This window comes from Vicugna pacos, chromosome 20, assembly GCF_048564905.1.
Source record: "Vicugna pacos chromosome 20, VicPac4, whole genome shotgun sequence".
Taxonomy (NCBI): Eukaryota; Metazoa; Chordata; class Mammalia; order Artiodactyla; family Camelidae; genus Vicugna; species Vicugna pacos.
Genome location: NC_133006.1, coordinates 21,978,965 through 22,003,085, shown reverse-complemented (window position 1 = coordinate 22,003,085; position 24,121 = coordinate 21,978,965). Strand labels below are relative to the sequence as shown.

At 52.1% G+C, this 24,121-nt stretch overlaps 1 protein-coding gene across 1 annotated transcript; it reads right to left on the bottom strand.

The window, feature by feature from the left end:
* Nucleotides 1-2,195: 2,195 nt before the first annotated feature.
* Nucleotides 2,196-18,540, bottom strand: LEMD2 (LEM domain nuclear envelope protein 2). Its single transcript, XM_031688406.2, has 9 exons — nucleotides 17,717-18,540; nucleotides 16,000-16,040; nucleotides 12,772-12,847; nucleotides 10,827-10,903; nucleotides 9,803-9,882; nucleotides 8,051-8,196; nucleotides 6,925-7,026; nucleotides 6,745-6,847; nucleotides 2,196-3,592 (listed from the first exon to the last, which is right to left on the bottom strand). Exons 1-9 carry the CDS (start codon nucleotides 18,450-18,452, stop codon nucleotides 3,442-3,444), a joined length of 1,512 nt encoding a protein of 503 aa, XP_031544266.2. The 5' UTR covers nucleotides 18,453-18,540; the 3' UTR covers nucleotides 2,196-3,441.
* Nucleotides 18,541-24,121: the final 5,581 nt, after the last annotated feature.

Sequence of the window (24,121 nt, the reverse complement as noted above, 5' to 3'; positions counted from 1 at the left end):
AACCTGCTGAATGCGCTGATTGTGAGCATTTGGCGGGTCCTCACAAAACTACCATGTGCTCACTAGTTTTATGATGTCTTTCTTAATAGCTTCCCCTGCTACAGGGATAAGCTGATTAGCCCAAGGTCCCTGCCAATCAAGGGCAGAGCTGATCCTGAGGATGCCGGGTCCCCCCTCCACCCTGCCCCTCGGGTGCAGCCTCACCTCCAGGAAACACGGTGCCCCCCACTCACCCCTCTGCCTCTCTTTTCCCTGGCACATCCTGGGACCCTCTGTCCAGATTCTCTTCTTCTCTCCAGAGCTTTCTCTGGAAATGGGGTTGCAGAAGCTGGCCTGGTTGCCCAAGGAGGGCTGTTTGGGAAGAACTGGGTTGATCTACTGGGTAACCGCTCCCCCGATCCTTCTCTTTGGAGGAGGCTGACAGGATAATGGATTCAAATCCACACACCTGCCTCAACAAAAGGGTTTTTTTTTTTTGAGGCTCAAAGTCAACGGTGTATTAATTAAGGGGGAACAGCTGCTACTGCAGTTCTTATGATAAGTCAGTGACAAATGGCCATGTTTACCTTTTTCCTGAGCAGGCTCTGGAAGGTGGCCTGGAGCTCCTGGGTGGACGTCCACGGCCAAGATTTGTGGGGTACACCTCTCCCTCCCTCAGCCCACCAAGCCCGAGAGGGCCGTTTGTCACTGAGGAAAGACAGGCTGTGGCCCCGGGAGCCGTGGAAGAGATTGGGCCAAGCAGCGGAAACTTCTCAACACTGGCCCCCACCCAGAGAGGCCTTCAGCCCTCAGCCCTCCTCCTCCTCCTCGGGCAAATCCCACCGCCCTGTGCCGTTTCTTGTGAAATAAGAGGTGTTTTCAAGGGGTGGGGGAGTTGGCCCTTCAAAGCTGAGAAAGGCGTCAGACCTGGAGCTGAGATGCCTGCAGCACTGAGGATGGGGGCCTTTGTGCCGAGTGCTCCGGGTACCACAAAGAAAGGGGCGGGGCTGGCAGGAGCCTTTTGTTATTTCTCTTATTTTGATCTCACTCCTGCTCTCCAAACAGCTCCACAGAAACAGTGCCCCGCTTTAGCTCCCTCTTAAGCTTAAGACCAAATAAGTCAGCAGGACAATCTTTTGCTGAAAACCAGACAAGGGAAAGATGGGCTCATTTTTTCTGGGTTGTTTCTGGGTCCTTGACTACCAGTTTACCTACCGAATTTCCAGCTAATGGAGAAGAGCAGGATGGGGCTGACGGGCTACCACAGGAGCTGCCCCACAGCTGGGACCCGTGTGGACAGGGGCAGCGGTAGGGTGTGTCTGTGTGTGTGTGGAGTGACCACAGCTCAGAGGCTGCCTTTATTCCAGGCTGAGAAATGAAGGCATCTCAAAGGATATAGTGCCAATCCCCCACACCTGCAGCTTGCCCTGGGGGTAGAGAAGGTGCTGGTGGGAAGCCGTAGGACACCCTAAGCATCCCCAGCAAACCCCTGCCTCCATTGCAGTTGGGGGACCCCCATGTGTCCCCCGGGCTACACTTCTGTTCTCCCCTGTGACGGGGCCCAGAGACAAGTCTGCTGCCAACTTCAACTTCCTGTCTCCTTAGGACACAGCATCACCTCTCGAGAAGCCCTGTCCAAACTCGCCTGGCTCTTCCTTCCTCTTCATCCCAGGGTTGGCACAGAGCACATCCAGGGGCCTCCGGGGCCTGAAGGGGAGGCAGAAATGGGGCTGGAGGAAAGAGGGTCTATTGGCTCCCACCCCTTGCCACCCACAGGGACCAAGCAGGCACCTTGTGAGTTCACCCTAAAGGGTAGGATGGTCACACTGTGTTATAAACATAGAAACTGAGGCTCTGAGTGTGTGGTTTGCCCTAGGACCCAGTCACAGAGCGGCTGAGGCCCAAAGCCCCCGCTTGGCTGCTCCTGCCTTCTCTCCCAGCTGACCTCTCCAGGGCCAGTGCTTAGTAACTCCACACGTTGCCTTTCCTTACACATTGCTCTGGGGGAAAGGGAAAGAACCACGGATGAGAACCATCCATTTTTAATAGTTTATTTATCCAACAGTTTCAACCCTGATATTGAAGCCTGCTGCAGTTTCTTATTCTTCTGGCTGGAGCCTGATTAGAAGACTTCTGTTTTGCCACCGGGCCAGCACTCGGATTCCAGCCCCGCTGTTCACCCAGACATCAGAGGAAATGAGAGTGTATTGCTCAAATGAGGGAGACTGGAGCTTTATTAAGGAAACAAAAAATACCAATAATTCCAGAAAGGGGGGTTAATGCCTTTTGGAGGCAGCTGTTCCATCTCCTCTGCGGGCCCCCTTTCCCGCCTGCCGCGTCTGAGAACATATGAGGATGTAGTCTGCTGGAGAGGCTCCCCGCACTTAACTAATAAGGCCCCCCGCGGGGTGTTTCTGGAGCCTGCTCCCGCCTAGCGGCGGATGGGCTGCACGGGGGCCATGAGGAAGCTCGGCCGGTGGCCAGCAGGGGGCAGCGGTGGCTTCTGTGCCCAGGAACAGCACTAATGTGCACCACGCTGAAGTTCTCCTTAAACTGCCCCAGGATGGGAGGCCACGGTCGCTGTCAACCAGATGATCTTCGCCCACAGGAAGCGCGAGGCTCCCCAGGTCCTAGAATCTCGATCGGGTGCAGTGTTGTGGCCGCACCGGTCTAGTGAAGAGGCCCACCAGGGAGGCTGCCTCCGTGGCACTGCCAGGTTGGTGAGTGGCGGCAGCCTTGATCCTCCTCTCTGCTCTTGGCCCTGGGTCAACTCGAGGTTCCTCCCAGGAGGCCACACCAGTTGCTCACTCCACCTGACCTGAGGCCCCCCACGCCAGAGCCAGCGTTTCTAGATAGTTGTCCTACAGTGCTTGCTCTAATTTCTAGCCCCTTTCCCCTCTTGGATAAGAGGCCCGATTCAGCTAGAGGGCTGGCTTTCTCCCCTCATCCTTCAGCTCCCAAGTAACATCCCCCGAAGGCACATGACCAAGCTGCTTCCCAACCCCTGCTGCCCCAGCCCACCATCCCAACCCACCTCCCACAGGCATGGTGCCCACCTTGCTGCCGGGCGCTCACTCGCAGTGGACAAGCTGCTGTCCACCCAACCACACGCTTGCTCTGCAGGGTCTCACGGCCACTGTACTTTTACCTTTTCTTTTCATGGAAAACAAACCCATCTCCCCTTTCTGCCAGCAAAATGGGGCAGAGAGGATCAGACCTGTGCAGAGGACAGCTGCCCACCTGACCTCTGGCTTCTCCCCTCTGCCCCTTAAGGAAGCCCATACTTTCATACTGAGCTCATCTCTGAAAAGTCAGACAGAGAGACCTTTGGAACCAGGGTCGAGAGGAGGGTGAAAGTCAAGGCAAGTGTGAATTCAGCACCGGCAGGATGGTAGCCTTCTCACGTCTCTGGAAGAGACTGGCCTGGGACAGGCTGACTGGGAACCGGCCCCTGCCCAGGGTTTATCGCTCCGAGTCGGAGAAGGAAGAGGGCTTAGTCCATCTCCACACCAGCATATCTTCTCCGGCCACACGGTGAGACTCCGTCTGGATCCGGGATTCGTTGGAGGCCAGGAACTCCACTGCCCGGTCCCAGACCCGCTTCATGCGCCTCCTGCAACAAGAGGGGCCAGGCTCAGAGGGCAAGTCATGCCCTCGGCCACCCTGCCCAGCGCTGCCAAGAAGTGAGCTGGTCCGGGGTGCCCTTTGTATGAAGTGGAGGACAAAACCCTAAGGTCCCACGCAGAATTTATCGGTGGGAGGAAAAGCGGTCAGGTACTAACAGGACTCCTGCAGAGGAGAGAAATTCCTTGGACCCCAGAGAAATGATTCCTCAACCTTCTCTGCTCCAAAAGCATTCAATTAAAGGGAGCCGAAGGGGCCAGAGCACCCCAGGTGTCCAAGTGGGGAGGGGCTGTGCTTTGCTGACTCTTGCTGGGACCTGTTACTGCAGCAGCCATGGCCAGGTAGCCCCACCATCAGTGCTGGCTGCATCTTAATGCCTCATGTGGGCTAATTAGAGAGTGGCCACTGGGCTGCTGAGTTCAGACTCCACAGCAATTCAAGGAATGGAGATGAACTAAACATCCAGCCAGGGAGGCCAAGATGCTGGAGTTGCTCTCGGAATCAGAGTCACCAGGCAGGGTTCCTTTGCCGTGGACAGAGTCCCAGCAGAGTCCTGCATCCCTTTGGATAGCCCCTTATTTCCTCTTCTCCCTACAGACTAGACAGGTACATTCTAGGGCAGTCAGGGAAGGCTGCCTTGATATCTCCGCTTTGGTGAGCCCCTGCCTCTCATCTGCACTGCAGACCACCGCCCCATGACCCCATATGCAGAGAGTGCGTGCGTGCCTGTGGGAGCAGGAGATTCACCCGGGGGAGCACAAAGGGAGGGATGCTCCTGAGGTGGCCAGTGAGTCAGGAGGCAGAGTGGGGGTCTCAGGGCTTTCTTCCTGGGGGGTCAGGTCGTGTCACCAACCAAACCCCACGGCTGTTTAGCAGTCCCCACTTGGGGACTGAGCCCCTCATACTGGGTCCCAGAGGGGTAGGCAGCCAGCAGTTTGTGGACTGGTTGCCTCACCCCCAGCCCCTCTTCCCAGGCTGCCCATTACCAGGTAATGAGCAAGCCTGCCCGAACCAGCTGCTCTCATCAGACCCCTGCCTGCCTCCCCGAGCAAGCTCTCCAGATCTCCCTCCATCTCCCACGACAAGCAGGCCCTCATCCACAGGGCAGAGTGTACCCACACAGGGCTGACAGGAGCTAATGTCTTTACAAGTCAGGAGCTGGGCTGCACTGACCGGGTGGCTTGGGAGATGAATCAAGAGGCTGAAAGGTGACCAGGCAGGAGCCTCCCGGGGTTGACCAACAGGAACCCAGACCCTGCGGGGCAGCTGCCTGCCTGCGGTCTCCACTGATGCACAGGAGCTGAGGCGTGTGGCTCAGGCCAGTGACAAGCTGCAACACCACTTCCTGCTCGAGTTTAAGTGCCTCTGTGTGTGGTCCTATGATGAGCGTTCAAGTGCGACGTGCTGACTCAGGGAGGGGCGAGGCAACCTCCTTTGACACCCTGCTCCCCTTTCCTTAGGACTTGCCACCATCTAATGGCACGCATTTTCTTTATGCATCTTGTCTTCTGTCTTCTTCCATAGAACCGGTGCTCCAGCAGGGCAGGGGTTTTTGCTTCTGCTTCTCCCTACCGTCTCCCCCATGACCCAGTGAAGTGTGGCATGCAGTAGGCGCTCAATAAACATTTGTTGAGAAAATGAATGAATGAAAGCCTCTCTTCACCGCAGCCCTCTGCAAGGCAGTGGTATTATCTCTGCTTACAGCTCAGACAGGTTGTGACCCATGGTCACGTGATGACGACTCTGGGCAGGGCCAGAAATGAGGCGGGAGTCTGAATCTACCACGTAGCCTCCCTGAGAGCTGGAGGGCTGTGTGCCCTTCTGGGTGCCACAGCTGGCACAAGCTCCACACCATGGTCAGTCTGCTCTAAGCTCCATGCCTGCCACTGTCTCAGAGGGTGGGTTAGACACAAAAGTTATTAAGCAACTTTACATTAAAAAGGGGCCCATAAATGCTCTACTCTTCCAGTTCCTCCTGGGTTGACAGAAAGGAGTGACTTTGACACAGAGCCTGGCACTGGGAACACAGTGGCACCAGCTGTGGGTCTCTGAGCAAGTTTCTTAACTGCCCTGTGCCTCAGTTTCCTCATCTGTAAAATGGGGTAATCACTGTTCTGCTGCCCAGGGCCCTGCTGAGGTTGGAGGGAGTGAGCCTGCACCTGTGAAGGGCTCAGAGCGGTGCCCAGTCACAGTGAGCGTTCAGCAAGGAAGAGTACTTAGTGTCATTGGAGCAAAATATGGCATCTGGCTGGAGACCACAGCCAAGGCTGAGCCGACATTGTGGTAGGCTCTGCTGGCTGACCCCTGAGATCCTGCTCCCCAACTCTACCTGATCCTGGTTTTGTCAGGGACCCATCCAGCATCTGCAGCCCAAGTGGAAGGTGGTCCTGGAGTCGTGCATGACAACAGCCTCTCACAGGCCGTGCCCCTGGAAGCCAACCCTATTCACTGCTGTGAAACCGTTTCCCACGACACATGTGTGCACTTGTGTGTGGGGACTGGACATTGTATCTCAGCTGAGTAAGATGTGTTTCTGACTATGGGTGTGGTTAAAGAATGATTGAAATACAATCTCCTTCTCCTTGCCAGTGACTGATTCAAAAATAGATGAGTAACCAATTCTGGCCAGCAGAGCCTCAAAGAGTGTGTCACTGGTGGCTTCTGGGGATGTTTTCTCTCGCTTGTGAGAGAAAGGAAACCCGTCTCTCCCCTGCTAGCATGACAGGCAGCCAGCTGCTGGCCACCATCTTGTGAGCACGAGGAACTCCAGCCAGCTGACAACACCCGCCGAGGGCAGGGCCGCGAGAGTCAGAGAGAAATGGAACCAGAGACCCAGCTGGCCCGCGCCTGGACTCGCACTCGTGCAGAGCCACTCAGGGAGGCAAGGGGTCTAGGACTTGCTGCCCAAAGCACCCCAATCAGTATCAACACTAACAGTCCACCAACTCTACAGAGGAGTGGGACCATGCTTCTGTACCTCGGGCCTCTATGTTCTGCCATAGTGAGTTGATGGCTGAGGAGCAGCAGGAGGTGTGGATGGTGCCCTAACTCCTGTGATCTGGGGCTGAGCTGGACCCCTCCCCACAGGACTGACTCAAGGCTCCAGGCCTCCTCCCCAGCGGGGTCCGCCCCAGGACTCACCTGCTCTGCGGAGGGATCAGGGTGTCACGCACGTGCAGGATGCCCACGTATGGGTAGCGCTCCATGTCCTGCTCCCAGTCCACGTAGTGGTCCTGGACCACGTCTGCAGGACAGAGGGCACTGTTTAGGGTGAGGATCCTCCGGCGGGCGCCAGCAGCGCTCTCACCAGGGGCCACGCACCTATGATCTTCTTCACCATCTCATACATGGCCTGCTCTTCCTCTTCCAACTTCCGCCACCGGTATTTCAGGAGGATCAGGAGCCCCCACAGAAAGGCCAAGCCTGTGAGGGAACAGAGCACTGTTAATTCCTTCCCTCACCTTCGCCGTTCAGGGGCTCACTGGCTGTCACAAGGGCAAGTTGCTGAGCTGGAGGCCGAGGGTGTCCTGGGTACCTACTGTGTGTCAGAACCAGGGCTAGCAAGCAGGAAACAAAGGATGTGGAAATGCAAAGGGAGGACAGCCTATTAAGTGATCATCCTTCTCCCGCCGGCTGTCACCACAGAGGCATCCCCAGCCACCGGATCTCAGCTCCTCCCAGCCTCATTCCGGGGCTTTCATCTCCTCCCTTGTGAACCAGAACCAGCGTTTCATACATATATACATGCAGGCTCTTTGTATTCTGAGATGCAGCTGCCGATAATGATGTCTGTGCCGGCTGGGGTGGGTGAGGGAGCTGTGTGCACGCCTAGAAGGCCTGTGATTTGGAATCTGGCTCTCTCTGCAGAGCCTGCATTTTCTGTGACGTAGCCTTCTGCCTTCAGAGACACCCCGAGGTCTCCACTCAAAGGCAGCCCCTGAGGTCAGGAGACAAGACCTGCACTCTCCTTTGCAGCTCAGCACCCTGGGCCCTGCCTGCTTTCATCAGGCATCTGTAGCTCCTGAGGAGATGCTTATATTGTTCAGAGAGTAAAATTAGGCCAAGCTCCTGCTGTGTCTCCCCCTCGGAGCAGCCGGCACTCTGTGGTCCTGGAAAGGACAATGCCCACCTCCAGGCCAGGCCAGGCTCTCTCTTGGGGATGCTGATGGTCCCCTGCCCCAAATCAAGGACATTTTCTAGTTATCTTCACGCTCCAGGTACCCAATCTCCAAAGGTAAAGACAACTCATGGCAGAGGCTGACTTGTTCATCTCCTATTTTATTAGGCAGACCTCAGGTGCACTAGACAGAAATGAACGCTCCTGGCCAGGGTTTCTATAACTCATCACTCATGCCCAGGAGTGTGCTGAGCTGGGCTCCCGGGAGGCGCTGTGTGCGAGCTGCTGTCCCAGTGGTGAGGGGAAGGGGTGAAGGGCGGGAGGACTTACACCAGAAGAAGATGAGCACATTGGTGACAGCTGTGAGCAGCGCACGGCTCAGGCGGCAGCCCACCCCCATGCGGGGGCGGGCGGATTCCAGGCAGACCACCTTGTCCACCGTCGTCACCAACTCAGACGGGTCTTCCCCTTTCAACCTGAAACAGGACATGGGGCTGTCAACTCCCTCAAAAGCTCTGAGGAGCCACGGTATCAGCCTCACTTTAAAAAGAAGGATGAGAAGGAAGGAGGGGCTTTGAGGCCTCCACTTGCTTATAAAAGACTATCCTGGTTGCACTCTTTCCAGAAATTTCCCACGTAGACTACTTAGAAAGAATAAAGCTTTAAAGACGGCAGCAGGCTTGAACCCCTACTGCTAAAGTGACGTCCCCCTCTGTTGGGTTTTTGACAGACCCTCTCAGCGTGTGGAAGATTAAACTGTAAATTGGATCCTCACCTCCCAGGACAGAGAAATGGAAATGTTTACTGAATCGCTAGCTTTGCACGGCATGGCGAGGACAGAAAGTCTGGGAGGGTGTGCTTTTCCTCCGTGACGAGGAGGCACATAAGCTGTTTAAGTGTAGAGACCATGGGGTGCCACAAGGCTCAGGAGAATGAAAACCGTCAGGCCCTTGGAGGCAGACCTCAGCCACAGCGCCTCTGCCCTGGCCCCAGCGGGGTGGCATCAGGACATGTGGGGACCCCAACACCCGCATCTCCTTTGTGAGGTGACAAGCTCCTGCTCTGGACTGCCCCGATTTCTCACGACCCACTTTTAACACTGGTCATGGGAGCTGGGCTCAGCCCCCCGCCCCCAGGCTGCCCTCCCCAACGTGAAAAGGCAGTGTCATCATTCCTCTGTGTTAGCAGCTTCAGCGCTGCTGAGGATAAAATGTGTGTTCTCTGCCTTTTCTAACACATGGGAAAATCACTCAGCCACTCAGAGAAGCTTAATTTTTTTTTAAGCCAACGAATTTTAATCCTGCCATGCATCTAGTCATCAAGCTTTTGGCTGAGTTGCCTGGGGGGCTTCTGCTGGATGCAGTGCTGAGGAATTAGTAATTTGGGTGGATTAGAGAGGAAGAGAACAAAACCCTAGAGTGTGCTTTAATATCAGGAGCTGTAACCTGAACAGAGGCCCTAACAAACCCCGAGTGGGAGGGGGTGATGAGGCGAGTGTCTCTCCAGCAGGGGATTCTTGGTGTCTGCCTAGTGGCTGGTACCTCCCAAACCCCTGGGATCAGCAGCCAGATGGGGCCTTTCAGGAAGGTGAAGGGCTTACTATCTCAGTTAACGGGTACTCGCCAGAGATAGAAACAAGGCAGAACTGCCCAGTTGGAATAAAATCCAGTCTTTCTTTTTACAATTTCCATACTGAGTAAATCCAACATACAGAATCATTTCATCTACAAATGAAAACTAGCACCAAGAGAAGAAAGTACAGAAAAATGCCTTCTCCAGCAAACTATGAGGGACCAGTGAGTTAAAGGGGCACAGACTGAGTTCCTTAAGACAGGTTTAGCCGGAACACGAGGTGAACGTCCCAGTACCTGGGTTTTCGTGTCTCATCTTAGAACTGCTCCTTAGTCTGCATTCCTAATGCTTCTCCTTCTGCTGCCCAGCTTCATGCCAAGCTCACCAACAACCCCACTGGGAGACCTGCCCTCTAACTTCAGGCCTGAGACACCTCTGTTGGAGCGCAAGAGACAGCTGATGGGTGAGGATGTGGTCGCGGGCGCCTAAGGACACCCCACCTATACTCACCAGATGCCCACGTCCTTGTTACTGCTCAGTATCCAGGTCAGGGCGGCTACAAACTTGGCGGAGGAGTTGCTGGTCACATTCTGTGGGAGGGGGAGGGAGAAGATTAGTTCTGCATCTGGGAGGAGCGGCTGGAGCAACATTCTTCCGCTGCTGGATTAAGGGAGCCCTCTCTGTATCTTTCGCATGCCCCAAAGCCCTGCTCCACTAAATGCACAGCAAACTGGCAGGAAGGAAATCTGGGGCTGATGAGAGCCAGCGAACAGGCTGTAACCAGAGGAGGTGATGCGGAAGCACACACAGGAAAACAATGCAGGTCTGAAACAGCTGAAAGAATGTAATTTTCTCAAGGACTGCGGCACTAAGTGAAATAGCCGGCAGCTGTTAAGACGGAAAAGTGCATGCGTTGGAGGGGGCCAAAGGCCAGTCCCAGCTGTGTGGCCTTGGGCAAATTCCTGCCCCTCTCTGGGCCTCAATTTCCTTATCTGTGAAATGAAAATTGGACTAGGTGGTCCCTACGGTTTCTGCTAGTTCCTAAGATCTATAATTCTATCATCCTGTGGCCACACGGAGGATCAAAACGGACCTTGAGTGACCCAGAGGTCATCCTGAGGGGAGAGAATGGCAGGTTAAACGTCTTAAAGCTGCTGAGACTTGGGGGGAGGGGCAAAAGTGAGCTAAGGAGGAGCAAGTCACAGGGCCATTTAAGGAAAGGGCAGCAGCCACAGCCCAGGCCAGCTGGTCCAGGAGCAGCAGGTCAGGAGTGAGCAGCAGGTCAGGAGTGAGCTGCCCGGCAGGCCCGGCTCTGGCTCCCAGTCACCCCTACCTCGGCGCCTGCCTTCACTTAAAGTAGCCTAACACTCAACTGAGTTAAAAAAAAACAAAAGTTTTTTTTTTTTTAAAAAAGGAAAGCAAACAAGCCAAAAAGCAAACACAAAATGGAAAGGGAAAAAAATGCAGGACCTGAAAGATCAATACAAAAGCACCAGGACCTCCCCGGAATGGATATGCACTGCAGCCTACTTACTGCTATATATTCCTGGGCTTCCATTACAGGGATGCATTTGCTTTTTAGCTTCTCTGGATTTCCACATTCAAAATTACCTAGGAGGAAAAAAACACACACTGAAATACAAAGAAGAGGTGAAAAAAATTTACCCTGAAACAGACTAAAAACTGCAGCGAGAATCAAGCCATCAGCTCTGATGGGGAGCGTGTGGCCCAGCGGCTCGGCTTCTGTGGGGCATCTTCACTCTGCAGTGAGATCAAAAGCCTCTTAGCTTGGATCGATTCCAGATCATTAAAACCTGACCTGCAAAGCGGTGTGGTGATTTGCATTAAATGACTAAAAAGCGGCCCAATACCAAGGTCTGTTTGCAGTTGATCCCTAAAAGGATCAGACAGACAGCTTTGGAAGGTACTGGGGCGACACTATAAATAAACACAGCCCAGGAAAGAGAAAGCAGAGAGACCACGGCATTGCAGGGACTCCGACTCACAACATGGGCTGGCAGGTGACCTGGAACACCAGGCCGATAGTTTTGCAGGGCCCTGGGGAGGATGTCCAAAATGCCCCCCGGAGGATGGGTCTCTGTGCTGGGCAGTGGGGCCCTGGCGTGGTGCTCCAAAGCTCCCTTCTGAGCGCCCTGGTCGTTGGCTCCCCGCTAGGTTGGAGCTGGGAGCCTCTCCCCGAGTACTGCCCAGGTCTCCAGGCCTGGCCCAAGGCCACTCCCTCTGAAAAGGCCCTAGCTGTGGTTTGGGATGGGACTTGAGATTCTGTATTTCCAACAGGCTTCCAGGTGACATGGATGCTGCTGGTCCTTGGACCACAATTGAATCACAAAGGTTTAGAACACCCCCTTAGGCCAGAATGTATATCCCAAGCACCTGAGCCATAAGAGAAATGCCCGTGATGACTGTGATGCTGTAAGCCCCAACTCCTACATCTCTCAGATGCCTCCCTGACCACCTTCAGCCTCCCACCAGTCAGGAGGAAAGAGGAGGCAGAGCTGAGGCCCACAAGATTGGCCCTGAGAACTGAGGGTCCAGTCTAAGTCCACCCAACCTTGATTTGCCAGTGACAACCTTAGACAAGGGTTGGCCCTGCATGGGAGAGGCACCTCCTGAACATCCCACAGACCTAACAGCTCCATCTGGTTCTTGTGCCAAATATATTTAACACGGGCACAAGCCCTGAGCACTCACCTATGTCATCAGTGATTTTGAGAGCCTCCTTGACACCAGGTGTCGGGGAGGACAAAGTATAATTCAGGTGTCAACTCTGGCCTCAAGGAATGAGTTTACCAAATAAAACAGGGGGGAGGGAGCCTCCTGGATGGAGGAGTTTTCAGAGGGGGTTTCATGAGGGTGTTGGGAATGCTCTCCTCTAGAGAACAGCACTCGACTTTCATTTTGTCAAGAAAAGACAGACCCAAGATGACTCAGTCAAATGGAGAGACCAAGGCTCTAAGATATCAGAGATTTATCTGACATCCCACAGCCAGATGGAGACACCAGGACCCTGGCGGGCTGGACAGGCCTAAGTGTCCTCGGCCTACCCCTCAGAACGCCTGCCCCCTGCACAGGCCTCTCCACCTAGCTTGGCTGACCACTTGGTGTAGGGAGGCCCTCCAGGTTGGAGGAACCAGATTGAGAAGACCTGGAGCCTGGCCCCTTCCAATGCAACATGGACCCCCAAAATATTAGCTGGGGGGCATCCCAGAGAAGGGAGAGCATCTGCTGAAAGGCCCATGCATGTGCCAGGACCTCTGGGACCCTCACAGAACCAAATGTGTTTTGCCCAGACACAAGACTTAAAAAGGATGTGTCTTGAGTGGGGAAGCAGGGAAGGTGAGACTTGGTTTCTGAGTGTGTCTTCTGGGAGACGACCACAGAGCGTCTCGGCTTCCCACTGCCAGCCTCGGCCCACAACCTGTGCACACGGAATCCCAAGCCTCATGAGACCTACTCACCAGCTTGGATGGCCAGGAAGTTGTACAGTTCGTGCAGCAGCTCCAGTAAGGCCGCCTTCTGCTTGGCCTGACAGAACTGAAAGGGCACAGGACAGCAGTCAGCAAGGAGGGGTGCGTGAGGGGGGCTGTCTGTCTGGTCTTACCCCTTCACCATCCAGTATTAAGCAGCAAGTCATACCTCATACTTTAAGGAAAAAACACCAACAAATTCTGCCAAGTGGTGCTGGGCCCAGGGATAGGGTCGATAAATACCAGGGTAACTGACTGAAAGAACACCGTAAAAGTGAGGCAGACTGAAAGCAGTCTGTCCCCCTGGAGGCTCCCGGGCCTCTGCCCTGTGGTTCCCGCCAGAATAAAGGCCATTCACTGGGGCTGTGGAGCAGAGGCAACGTGGCTGTGGGAAAACGCAGAAGCCCAGCCTCCTCAGAGGGAAGAGCAGGTGCTGCACAACGCGGTCTTGCCTCTGCCGTGGGCCCCCCATCTGTTTTTGGAGTCAGGTGTCTACCACCTTCCTATGGACTGCCTACTTTGCAGATTATCTGCTGTAAATGTTTCATCTTAGACTGGACTGCCCTAGAAATGGAAAATTTCAAGCAAACTGGAGGGAGAAAGACGTAATCTGCATGTGAAAACAGGAGTATCTGTAAACCTACTCCGCTAGCACCTGTAATAGGATAACACCATTTTGCTAGACTTTCTGGATTTAGAACATTATAAAAAGGCTGCTTTTCCTTGAGTGGCCGACAGGCCGGAGGCTGTGCTGAGTGGTCTACACATGAGTGAGCACTGAATCCTCACTGCACCCCTATTTCCCAGGCAAGGAGCCCAAGGTTTAGAGAGCTTAGTAGGCCACCAAGATCCCTCAGCTCATAAGTGGTGGAGCCATATCGCGTCTGGCCAGCCGACTCCAAGCCCACCTCACCTCCACCTCCGGGCCTCCTCTGGATTGTCACCAGGTGGAGCCCTGGACCAGAAGGTGAAAGTCTGGGTTCTGGACCTGGATCCACGACTACAGAAGGAACCAAAGTTGCCTTGCTTCTCGGGGCTTACTTGTTGCCATGATCCGATTTGGTTTCTAACAGTCTCAGAGACCAAGGTGTGTCCCCTCATAGTGCCTAAAGACCTTAAGCCTTGACAAGGCACTAAATGATGTAACCAAGATTTACGCACATGACTAGAAATGTTCGGAAACAACTCACTAGTAGAGTTAGAAACCCCAACTACTTTAAAAATATTTAACAATATGGGAAAAGTTGAAAATTAAGTGTTAAATGTAACTAAATATACAGAGATCTCACCCCATTCTACAGACACACATAGAGAGATAAAGTGGGAAGGAAATGTTCCCAAAACGTTAGTAGTGATTATCTCTATGTGGTAGAATCATTGGTGACTTTTGTCACATTTTTCAAATCTTCTACATTCAACATCTATCATTGTCACAAACACAAAAAAAAGCAGTAACAATTAACAGTGTTCCAAACTCACAGACATTTTGGCAAAGCAGGGCTGATACCACCTAAAGGACAGAAGGTACCAGACGACGAGACAGCCTGATTAAGACAACACACCCACTCCCAGCTTATCCCCATGGTTTCAGTAGCACAAAGGCAGAAAGAAAAACAGTATCATAGTTGGCTGAGAAGGGAAAGAACACGTATATCTGAAACTCAAATACCCCTCTGGGTTCTGGGTGAGCCTGGGCCACCCAAAGAATGAGACTTTCAGCAAGAGCCTCACCAAAACCAAGAAGTGCCCCACCTCCCTGAAGGCCAAAGGCACCCCACGAAATCTCAGCTCAACCAAGCCCAACACAGCAACTGATGGGAGCCTGAGATGACGCGGCCCAGACCCTGCCTTTCTGTGCTCTGAAGTTACAAGCATGCTGTCAGCTCACTAAGCATGTCTTTAGCAAGGACCTGCATGGTGCCTGTGGGCTCACTCAAGTGGGGCGTGAGCGCGTTCGGCTCAGAGGAGGGCCAAGGAGCAAACCTGTCATTCAGTCGTGGGTCTGATACATTTAGAGGCATGATGGACCAAGAAATAGAAACCAGGGAATCCGTTTCTAAGTAAAAGACAAACAAAACTAACATCACCAGAGAAGCCTTACAGAAAAGTTAATTTTTTCCTCATTTTGTTTTCAGCCTTCAAAATTCTCATTTCCCCTTCTGGCTATGTTTCTGGGCCACTTCCTTTAATCATCAACTGTAGCTTTTATGATAGGCAGCAGAGTATACTTATTATGAATCTATTTTAACAAAACAATAGGGAAGCAAAGATATCTGGTGGATGAATGCAATAAATAAATGTAATAAAAACACCCTCAAATATGACATGGCAAGAGCCATAGAGAAATAAAACTGGTTGAATCAGGATGCCCCGTCATTAACGCAGGTAAGAGAGTCAACGCAGGGGTGTAGGAATGACTATGTGTGGTTTCTCTCCCAGCCCCCAGGCTCCTAGAGATGTGCACTGAGGGTTCGGGGAGGCCTGGCATCGCACACGTAATAATTAGACTACTAAGTCATGCCCTCTGGCAGCACAAGGCTCCTCCTGGTAGGATTTATAACCTGAAAATTTATGGCCCCGTCTCTTCCCCAAAATACCAACCGTACCAGCATCCCAGCTCCTCACTAATGCTGTTTTCATGACTCGTAAATGGACGGGGCTGTTCACCTTCTCCAAATATTATTTGTACGAAACATTAAAGCTTCATAAAAAAATCTACAGACTAAGAGGGCTAACTCCACTTCAGATGTCTTTAAAACAACCCCCTCAATGACGTTTCAAACCAGAACAGCATTTTCAGAGCCACAGATATACTACTGGAGAATGCAGAATGGAGAACCTGGCCTCCTGATGCTTAAAAAGTGGTCAGCCCTTCCTCCTGAACCCAGGGAGCTGGAGAGGTCCTTCAACCACAACCTACTGCATCCCCCCAGACCGACTTAGGCAGAAGATCAAAGTCCTCAATGCTGTGACTGATGGGAGAGCTCCTGTAATATGCCCAGGGTTGGATCTTGGGAGCTCAATTCTGTTTCAAGTACTCCTTCACTGCCACAATTGAGCCTGACACAAACATCACAGAACATGATATGATTCTAGTACATTACAGGAAGCACTTCTGAAAATGATCCTATTATGATCTTTTTTCTGGGCAAGTTTATCTCCTAATGGAGGCTAACATCCTTGGGAGGAATTACAAAGGCTAGAGAAACTCACACTCACCTCATCTGTTTTCCTCTCACAGTCCACTGGCAATAATTTCACTGAGACCAAGAAAAGAAACAGAGGAAATTAAAAGTGTGGGCTGAAGAAAAGGGTACAAACAGGGACTGCTCTCAAAATTTAGGGGAAGTTAAACATTAGCAACTTAAAGGTAAGGATTAGAAAGATGTCATCTAAATGAAGCATTTAAATAATGCAGACAGTAAAATGTAAGAGGTTCCCAGTCCTGGATTAGGAATTAGGACAGCAGGATCCTAATCCCAGCTGAGAATGTTTACCCGTGGGATCTTGGGCAACTACTCAAAAACCTCTATTTCTTCATCATCATAATATAGGATCACTAAAGCCTTCCTTGCTTAACTCAGACTTAGCCTCACACAAGATAACAAACACGATGGTTTTGTAAATTGTAAACAATGATATGTTAAACAGGGATTGATACCATCATGGGTGGGGAACTCTGGGTAAATCCCAGTATATGTAAAGATGTTGTCTTTAAGCATCTCAGCAGTGAGTATGACAGTAATACTGTTTGACATTACCAGCATAGTTACAGCACCACTGCAGTGCCATGACACACCTGGGTCTGCTTAGCTTGACTAGCAGGTGGATAAACTGCTCTCATAGTCAAGAAATTGAGTCTGTGCACAAGTCTGGGATCCCCATGCCCACAGACTTGTTCGTACACCCAAACATCCATCTGTTGCAACAGCTAGGACATAATTTAGCTTTCCCCTGCATTCTCATAGTTTCTGCTAGGCGTTTAAAGATGTGGCCTGGGCTCAAGGCTGGGCACAGTATTAATCACTTTCATTCTTTGCAGAGAATATTAAACTTGTGAACAGGAGTCGCTTGTAGTTAAATTTATAATGAATTGATCTCTATACTGTTTCCTATTAGACTAGAGCCAAGGATTATGGGAGAAGGTAATTTCTCTTTCAGGAAATACACAAATCCTTAACTATTTGTTAACATACTGTATCCTGCAGACCTCTTATTGGCATGTCTCATCACATAACTAAATGTGGACAGAAGCAAGGCTGGGAATGTCCTTGAGTCACAGGGCTCTCTCTTAACACACTCTAGGAAGGTGCTGCAATGATAAATGTCACCATTTACATCAGTTTAATCTCTTTAAAGGGTTCTTTCACACCTGTCTCATTGGCAGGGCTAGCATAATCTCCTTTCGAGAAATGAGGGTCCTGTGGTCCAAAGAAGTGTAGTATGTGGCCTTTTTGGTGCTGCAAATTTGGGACTCCAACCAGTTCCTATCTGTGAGCAGTGACACCTAAGGTGCCTTCAAATGGGCACTAATGTGTGAATGAGCAAGAAATCAAAAGGGAAGAAAGAACTACAAAGGAATGGGGGTGGGCCTGTTAGAGGAGTGTGTAAGAGGGCTTTCTCTGGAGAGGGAAAAGTGAAAGTGACTACAAAAAGATTGCTTCCAGCACGTGGGCGAAAGGGAGATTAGTAGGGTAGGCTAGGGTAGAAAATGAGAATAGGATAAAGTAAAGACAGAAATTCTTGCAGATGTAGGAATCCCAGCTCTCTCCTGCCACAGCTGGAGAAAGGAAAGTCAAAGTCTGGAGGTAAGAAGACGGCCAGAGACATCTGACAAGGCCCTGGAGTGTGCAGACCGGCGCTGAAAGGAACGGGTGGTCGTGCTGGTGGACACACACCCGCCCAGGGCCCTCCCCTGCGCCGGCCCGGGACGTACTGTTGTCCTCCGCCTCCTGCGGCGCCGAGGGTTTGCCCATCTTCACCCAGAGGATGCCCAGGAAGACGAGCAGCAGCCCCAGGCTGGCCCAGAGCAGGAGCCGGGACAGGCAGCGCTCCAGCCGCCGCCCCACCTCGGGCCGGGCCCGCGCCACGCCCGCTGGACCCGCTCTCGTCGCCCGCAAGCCTGGGCGGGGGTCAGGGCCGAGGAGGGCGGAGGGCAGCCTCGCCGGGGCCGGGGACGCGGACCACCAGCGACGGACTCCGTGGCCCAGGCCCGACCCGGCCTTGTCCAGTGGCCGGGCGTCCTCGTCCTCCTCGGAGCTACCCCGGACCGAGGCACGGCGTCTGAGTGGCGCGGGACGGGCGGGGTAGGCGAAGCCGCGGCTCCCAGACCAGGAAGCCGCGGAGGCCCCGAGATCGCCGGAGGCCCCAAGGGTCGCGTAGGCCGAGCCCGAGGCCGGCGGGGAGGGCCAGGGCTCCACCCGCAGGGAGGCCGCGGCGGGCCGGGCGCGCAGCGGCGGCTCCTCGCGCAGCCGGGCCTCCTCCCGCAGCCGCACCTCGCCCCGCGCCCGGGCCGCCTCCCGCTGCCGCTCCTCGCCGCGCAGCCGGGCCTCGCCCCGCAGGCGGCGCAGCTTGTTGCGGTAGACGTCCCGGGTTGTGTCGGTGATGGGTCCTGGCTGGAAGCCCAGGGCCTGCAGCTCCCGCCGCAGCTCCAAGTCCGACAGGCCGGCCATGGCCAGGACGTCGCCCCCGGCGCGCACCGTACCCGGAACTGTTCCCGCCGGTGGGCGCAGCGGAGCGGGCGGGGCCCCACGCCATGAAGGGAAGGTCGGCGCGGCCGCCATGTTGAGAGGGTCTACGCCTGCCCGATGGGCGGGCCATGATGAGGAGGGCCATGGCGAGGAGGTCAAATTCGGCTTCCAAGGTCGCCATGTTGGGGAGGTCCGAGGTGATTTTGGTTTTAGTTTTGGTTTTGGTTTCCCTTTTTTCTTTCCCATCTTGCTCAGTCCTTCTCATCTGTAGACCACGCGGTGTTTATCTCTGAATCCTCCGCTCCCTGCGCAGTCCCTGGCACGTGGTAGGCACTCAATAAAATGTTGATTTAACGGATGAATTGCTTGATGGTGAAAGACAAGTCACTACCCAAAGTGGGGAGACAGAATCCTTTGCCTCTTTCTGGCTTGGGACCAATGTGCTCAGGGAAGGGCCTTTTTTGGGTCTTGGAGTGGACCCCAGGCATGCTCTGGGACCCTGTCCGACCACAGAGCATGGCCAGCAGGCCTCTGTGTTTTCCTGGCTCTTCGTTCAATCGTTGATATTGAGCCTCAAAAGGGTGCAGGTCCTGCCCTTGGCCAGATGCTGGTCCACAAGGAGCTCCTGCCTGATGGGGGCAGAAAAGCCAAATACCCATGGGCTCCTATGGGCACTTCTGGCCTGTGGGAGGAGGCCCTGTGGTCGGATGTTGGGATTTTCCTGAGCAGAGATGGGTGGGGGAAGACCCCAGGGACCTAGCCTTGTGTCGTGTGTGGATTTAGGTAGGGGTTCCTCGAATCCCAACTCCATCACTACTAGATATGTGATCATACCTGATTAACATTTCTAAAAACAAACAAAAAACAAAAACATTTCTAGCTTGTTGGCCAGTGAACCTCATAGAGTTACTGTGAGGATTAGAACAGGTAATTTGTATATGGTGCTCAGGACAGTGCTTGGCACTTGCTCCTAAGTGTTTATACATAATCCATTTGTCTGCAGCATCAGTGTGGTGTAGAACCTCCCACCAGGAGTACTATTTGATTACATGAAGGCTGTTAGCAGAGAAATCTCTAAGGGAAGCATGGGGAGTGGTGACAAATGGAAATAAAACTATGGTTCATAGTCTTCCTCCCACCTCCCTCTCCTTCTTTGTTTTCCTTCCACATCCCTCATCAACTGCCTTTCCCAAACAAGTACTGCCAGCCCCATAGGTTCCATTCCATTTTCACCCCTCCAATTCAGTTCTCCCCTTCCTCCAATCTCCCCTCCTTCCCTATGGTCCCATTGCCTACCCTCCTTGTCCCTGCCCTGGGTCCCTGGGCATGGCGCCTCTGCCAGTGTTTGCCTTCCTGCCACTTGCTCTATCACAGGGACATTTGTAACTGGCCACATTGCTGGAAAATTACAGCCTCGGCTTGGTCAGGCTTCCGAGTTAGCCTCTCCATCTCCCCCGACTTGGCTGCTCCCATGTGGTGCGATTTCTCTCACCAAGTGTTGTTTTCCTTTTCTCTGCCTGTGTTTGCACGGAATGCCATGAATTTGATATAGTGATTGCCTAACACATATACCACATAATAGTATTTTATTTCTTTCTGAAGCACTGTTTGCATGACAAATGAGTTGGTAACATTTGTGCAACTCCTTGCAGCTGTGCAGTTCAGTATATAAAGAATGAGCCTTTCGGCATCAATACTGGCCCTGTGTATTCTAAGAGGGCTGGAAACTGATGCTTAAACAAAGTTAACACTACAGCATTTTGCAGAGTTACGGTCTACTTCAACACAGTGGATCTCAGGGCAATTAAAAAACATACTGAACTGGAGCCACCCCCAGGGGTGGTCCCCAGTGTGGGCTTTATCAGCCTTCCTTGTGTAAGGGGTTCTAGCAGCTGCACACACCCAGGGCCAGATGACCCATAGCCCTCCCCCAGCCCCAACCCACCTCTGTTATCTTCCCTCTAGCCTAGATCTCATCATGTTCGCAGCATACAGCATCATTGCTTCCCTTCCCTACTCCTCCAAGAAGAAGCCTCACAATCTGATTGAAAAAGTTAATCAGAAAAAAGTCTCACAAGTCAATCATTCCTCCCAGGTCTCTAGCCTTTGCATGTTCCTCTTGAACTCCCTGCTCTAGTCCACCCTTTCCCTGGACTGGTAAGTCTTTAGGATCCTCCATCAACATTCTCTGCCCTCAGTGTGCTTTTACAGGCTTCAGTGAAGTCAATTTGTTGCTGTCCACTTTCCTCCATGTGACCATCCCCACAGTTCCATCAGTGATCCTGGTGTCTTCCCCTCTGGAGGGCTCCGTCTCAGAGCTCCTTGGTCACCACTGCCTGCATGTCAGGAGCTGCCCATGAGGCCCCTTCGGGCCTTCTCAGATCTGCCTTTCTGTGTCTCCACAGTGGTCCTAGGCCTGTCGAGTATAGGAACACATATGTCAAAGAACAGGGCAGTACTGCAAAGTCAATGTCTGTCCTGTGTGACCTTTCTCATCACTTTGTTGTGGGTCTTTTTTTTTTTTTTTTAAGGCTAGCAGCTCAGGTTGTGGTCGGTCTTTCTGACTTATTAAAGGCAAAAGAGGAAAAACAAGCTCCCATGTCTAAATCTCCTTTGTAACCACAGCCACACATTTAGTACAGATGAGAGCCGCTCGGAGGATGCCCTGGATTCCTGGAGGGCTGCCATGCTACCTGCCATCCTGCTGACCTCTCTCTGTCTCAGCAGAGCCTTAGAATAATAACAGCTATAAATCTTTTAGTGGGTTCCTTTCTCCTCCTCTTGCGAAAAGCCCTGCACACATTTATCAGGTCCTTAAAGATGCTCCAGGACTTGTCCTTGATCCACTTTGTCACTGGCCTCGTGCATCCTTCTTGGCTATTCTGGGCTTCCTTCAAATCACATCATGGGTGGCATCACACCATGGTGGGGACACTAGAAAAGTGTAGTTGGAAAGGGGGACAATGTGGGTGCTATTTTGGGCTCAGATTTGAACTGGAATGGCCCCAGCTCCACCCAGCACCTTGTTGCCCCATCTCTCTGCCTGTGGCAGAGGAGGGTCACCCTTTCCTCTCTCTAGGTCAGTGAAGGGGTCAGAGTCACAGAGAAATGTCCGAATGGGTTTAATGCACGGTTATGTCACCTGCTTTTCATAATCGACTAAAAATGAAACAAAACTCTCAATATTTTGGCCACTTTCATACCTTGATATCTGTGGGTAAGAGTTCCTTTAGAGGCAAGAAATATATTCCCTGATGTCAATAACGAACTGTGTATGAAGAAAAATGTAACGCTTTCAGAACATTTTCTTTTGGGCTTTGTCCATGATTAGATTATACTAAATTACAGAGTACCAATATCAGGCAATTACTCTTTGCTTTTAACTGTTCAATTTCATGGCAAATCCACATAGCTCAGTAATTATAAAATCACACTGACGTGGTTACCGAGAAAATACCTCATCATCTCCATCTTGTGAAGCTAGGCTCAGGTTGCCCTATAATTTCCCTGTGGTCCTAAGTGTAAAACTACATTCCAAATGAAGCTGTGTAATTGGTAACTCTCCATAATTGCCAGGTATCTGGAGAGATTCTTGCAGATTTTGCTGGATAAACCTCAGCGAGATGTGACGAGAGGCGGCAACCTTGCCCGGCTGGTTCCTCTGGGCACTTTCCCTGTCTCTGATCCTGGCTAGGTCCTGGTCTAGGCATCCTCTAGCTTTAATCACGAGTGTGTCTCTTGTTACTTCTGCTTTGTGAAAACACGATCATTTTCTCCTGGCTCAGCTCAGAACCTCCCCAACCTCCCGCAATTTTAATTTCTTCCAGGGCTGTGCGTGTCCTGTAAGCAATCGAGCTCCCTATCCTGAAAACTGGTGGCGCTTGTTAGAGAAAAAGAATTATTTGAGCCAATGGTAAGAAATTGAACACTGGCAAGAGGAGAAAAACGAGAGAAGAAAGGCTTCGACACATCCAAACAGGCGGCCAGGGCACTGTGCATGCAGAAGCAGGTGGTGGCTGGGTCCCTGTTGTGGCTCATTACCAGGAAGTACATCAGAGGCCCCCAGGTGAGGGTTGGGGACAACCCAGCAGTAGTGCTGAGCTTTGAATAGGGTTGTTCTGAGGAACAGACAGCACCTTCAAGCTTCCCAGGTGCTGTGGTTGCAGAACCAATTCCTATTTGAAAAAAATGCAGACCATCTGGGGCAAAATCTCCTAGGGGTTTCATTTCCCTCCACAGCACCTGTTTCAATACTGCTCTACGACCCCTGGCATCTTAAGGAAAATTCCCGTGGGTGCTGGGGCCCCAGCCCCAGAAATGGGCGCCCCCTGCTGGTGATGAGGGAAGGTGGTTTCACTGTTAGGGCAGACCTGAGCAGAAGATGAGGAAAAGGCACGAAGTCTGTTTTCCACAGGGAGAGACAATGAGCATTTTGTTTTTCTGCTTCTTGGAGTGTGTTACAGATAATGGTGTGAACTGGCTGGGTCTAACTTGTAAGGGCGAGGAGGAGTCCTGGATCCAGTTCCTCCAATTGCATGCTTTATAGATAGATTCCTGTGTCTTTTCCTTCGTTCTCTCCCCACATGCCCTGCTGCAGCCCTCTCTCCATTTATTGCCGGGTGTCTTGGCAGCTTTTCCCAGGAACCGGCAGCTAAGCTTGGGTCGATCAGTATGTGCACTGGCAATTGTGTGAACGTGCAGGGTCTGGGTCCCATGTAAAGTTCCTCGGGGAGCACTCAGGGCACCCCAAATAAGGGTTCTTTTTAAGGGTTGGAAGTCAACTTGTTCCGACTGTTATCCGTGGCTAAGCCCTCAAAGTGGCTGGGTGGGTGGAAATACAGAACGGGAACTGTGTCTAATTGCTGGGAACCTATGGATGGAAGGCACTGCGGTTCCTATATGGCCCCGGTTTATAGATAAATGAACATTCATTAACGTAAGATTAAATTAGAATTAAATTTCCCATCCAGTTTTGTTTAGAAGGCAGAAATAAGGGGGTTAGCTATGTAATTTTGCCACAGATGCTGGAGCATGTGGAGTCACAAGGTGGTAATAATAATAGCCATTTGCTTTTTGCTGGTGCCTCCGTCCCTAGATCTCAGGGCAGATATCACCACCTTGCTTTTGCAAAGGCTCATTGAGGTTAAAGGGCTAGCTGGAAGTTACTCAGTAAGGGGTTGAATGCAGAAGCCTTAAAATGCTCTGGTCCATTAGACATCAAGCTCGTCAGTAAACAGAAAATGCACCAGGATTCAGGAGACCTGAATTCTAATGCTTGCTCTGCCACTGACTCAGCATGTGGGCAAAAAGTGCCATCTCTCTAGGCCTCAGTTTCCTCACGTATAACAGAAGGGCTGGCACAAATCTTCTAATTCCGTGGGTCTAAATAAAAATTTGAACATAGAACTCACACAAGGCACACACTTTGCTACTGTATTTATGGCCACACTCCCCCTGAGCTTTATTAGTTTCCCCTTAATGGCATGACCTGAGTCTGACTTTTGGAAATTAAAATATTAAATAAAGTCATTTCTGTGTATTTCATGCTTTATTTGCTGGAGGGGGATTTGCTTGGGAGAGGGTGTTTTCCTTCCAAGCCCAGCGGATGGACTGTGCAGACTTCTGGGCCCTCTCTGGATGGGAGTGGGGGT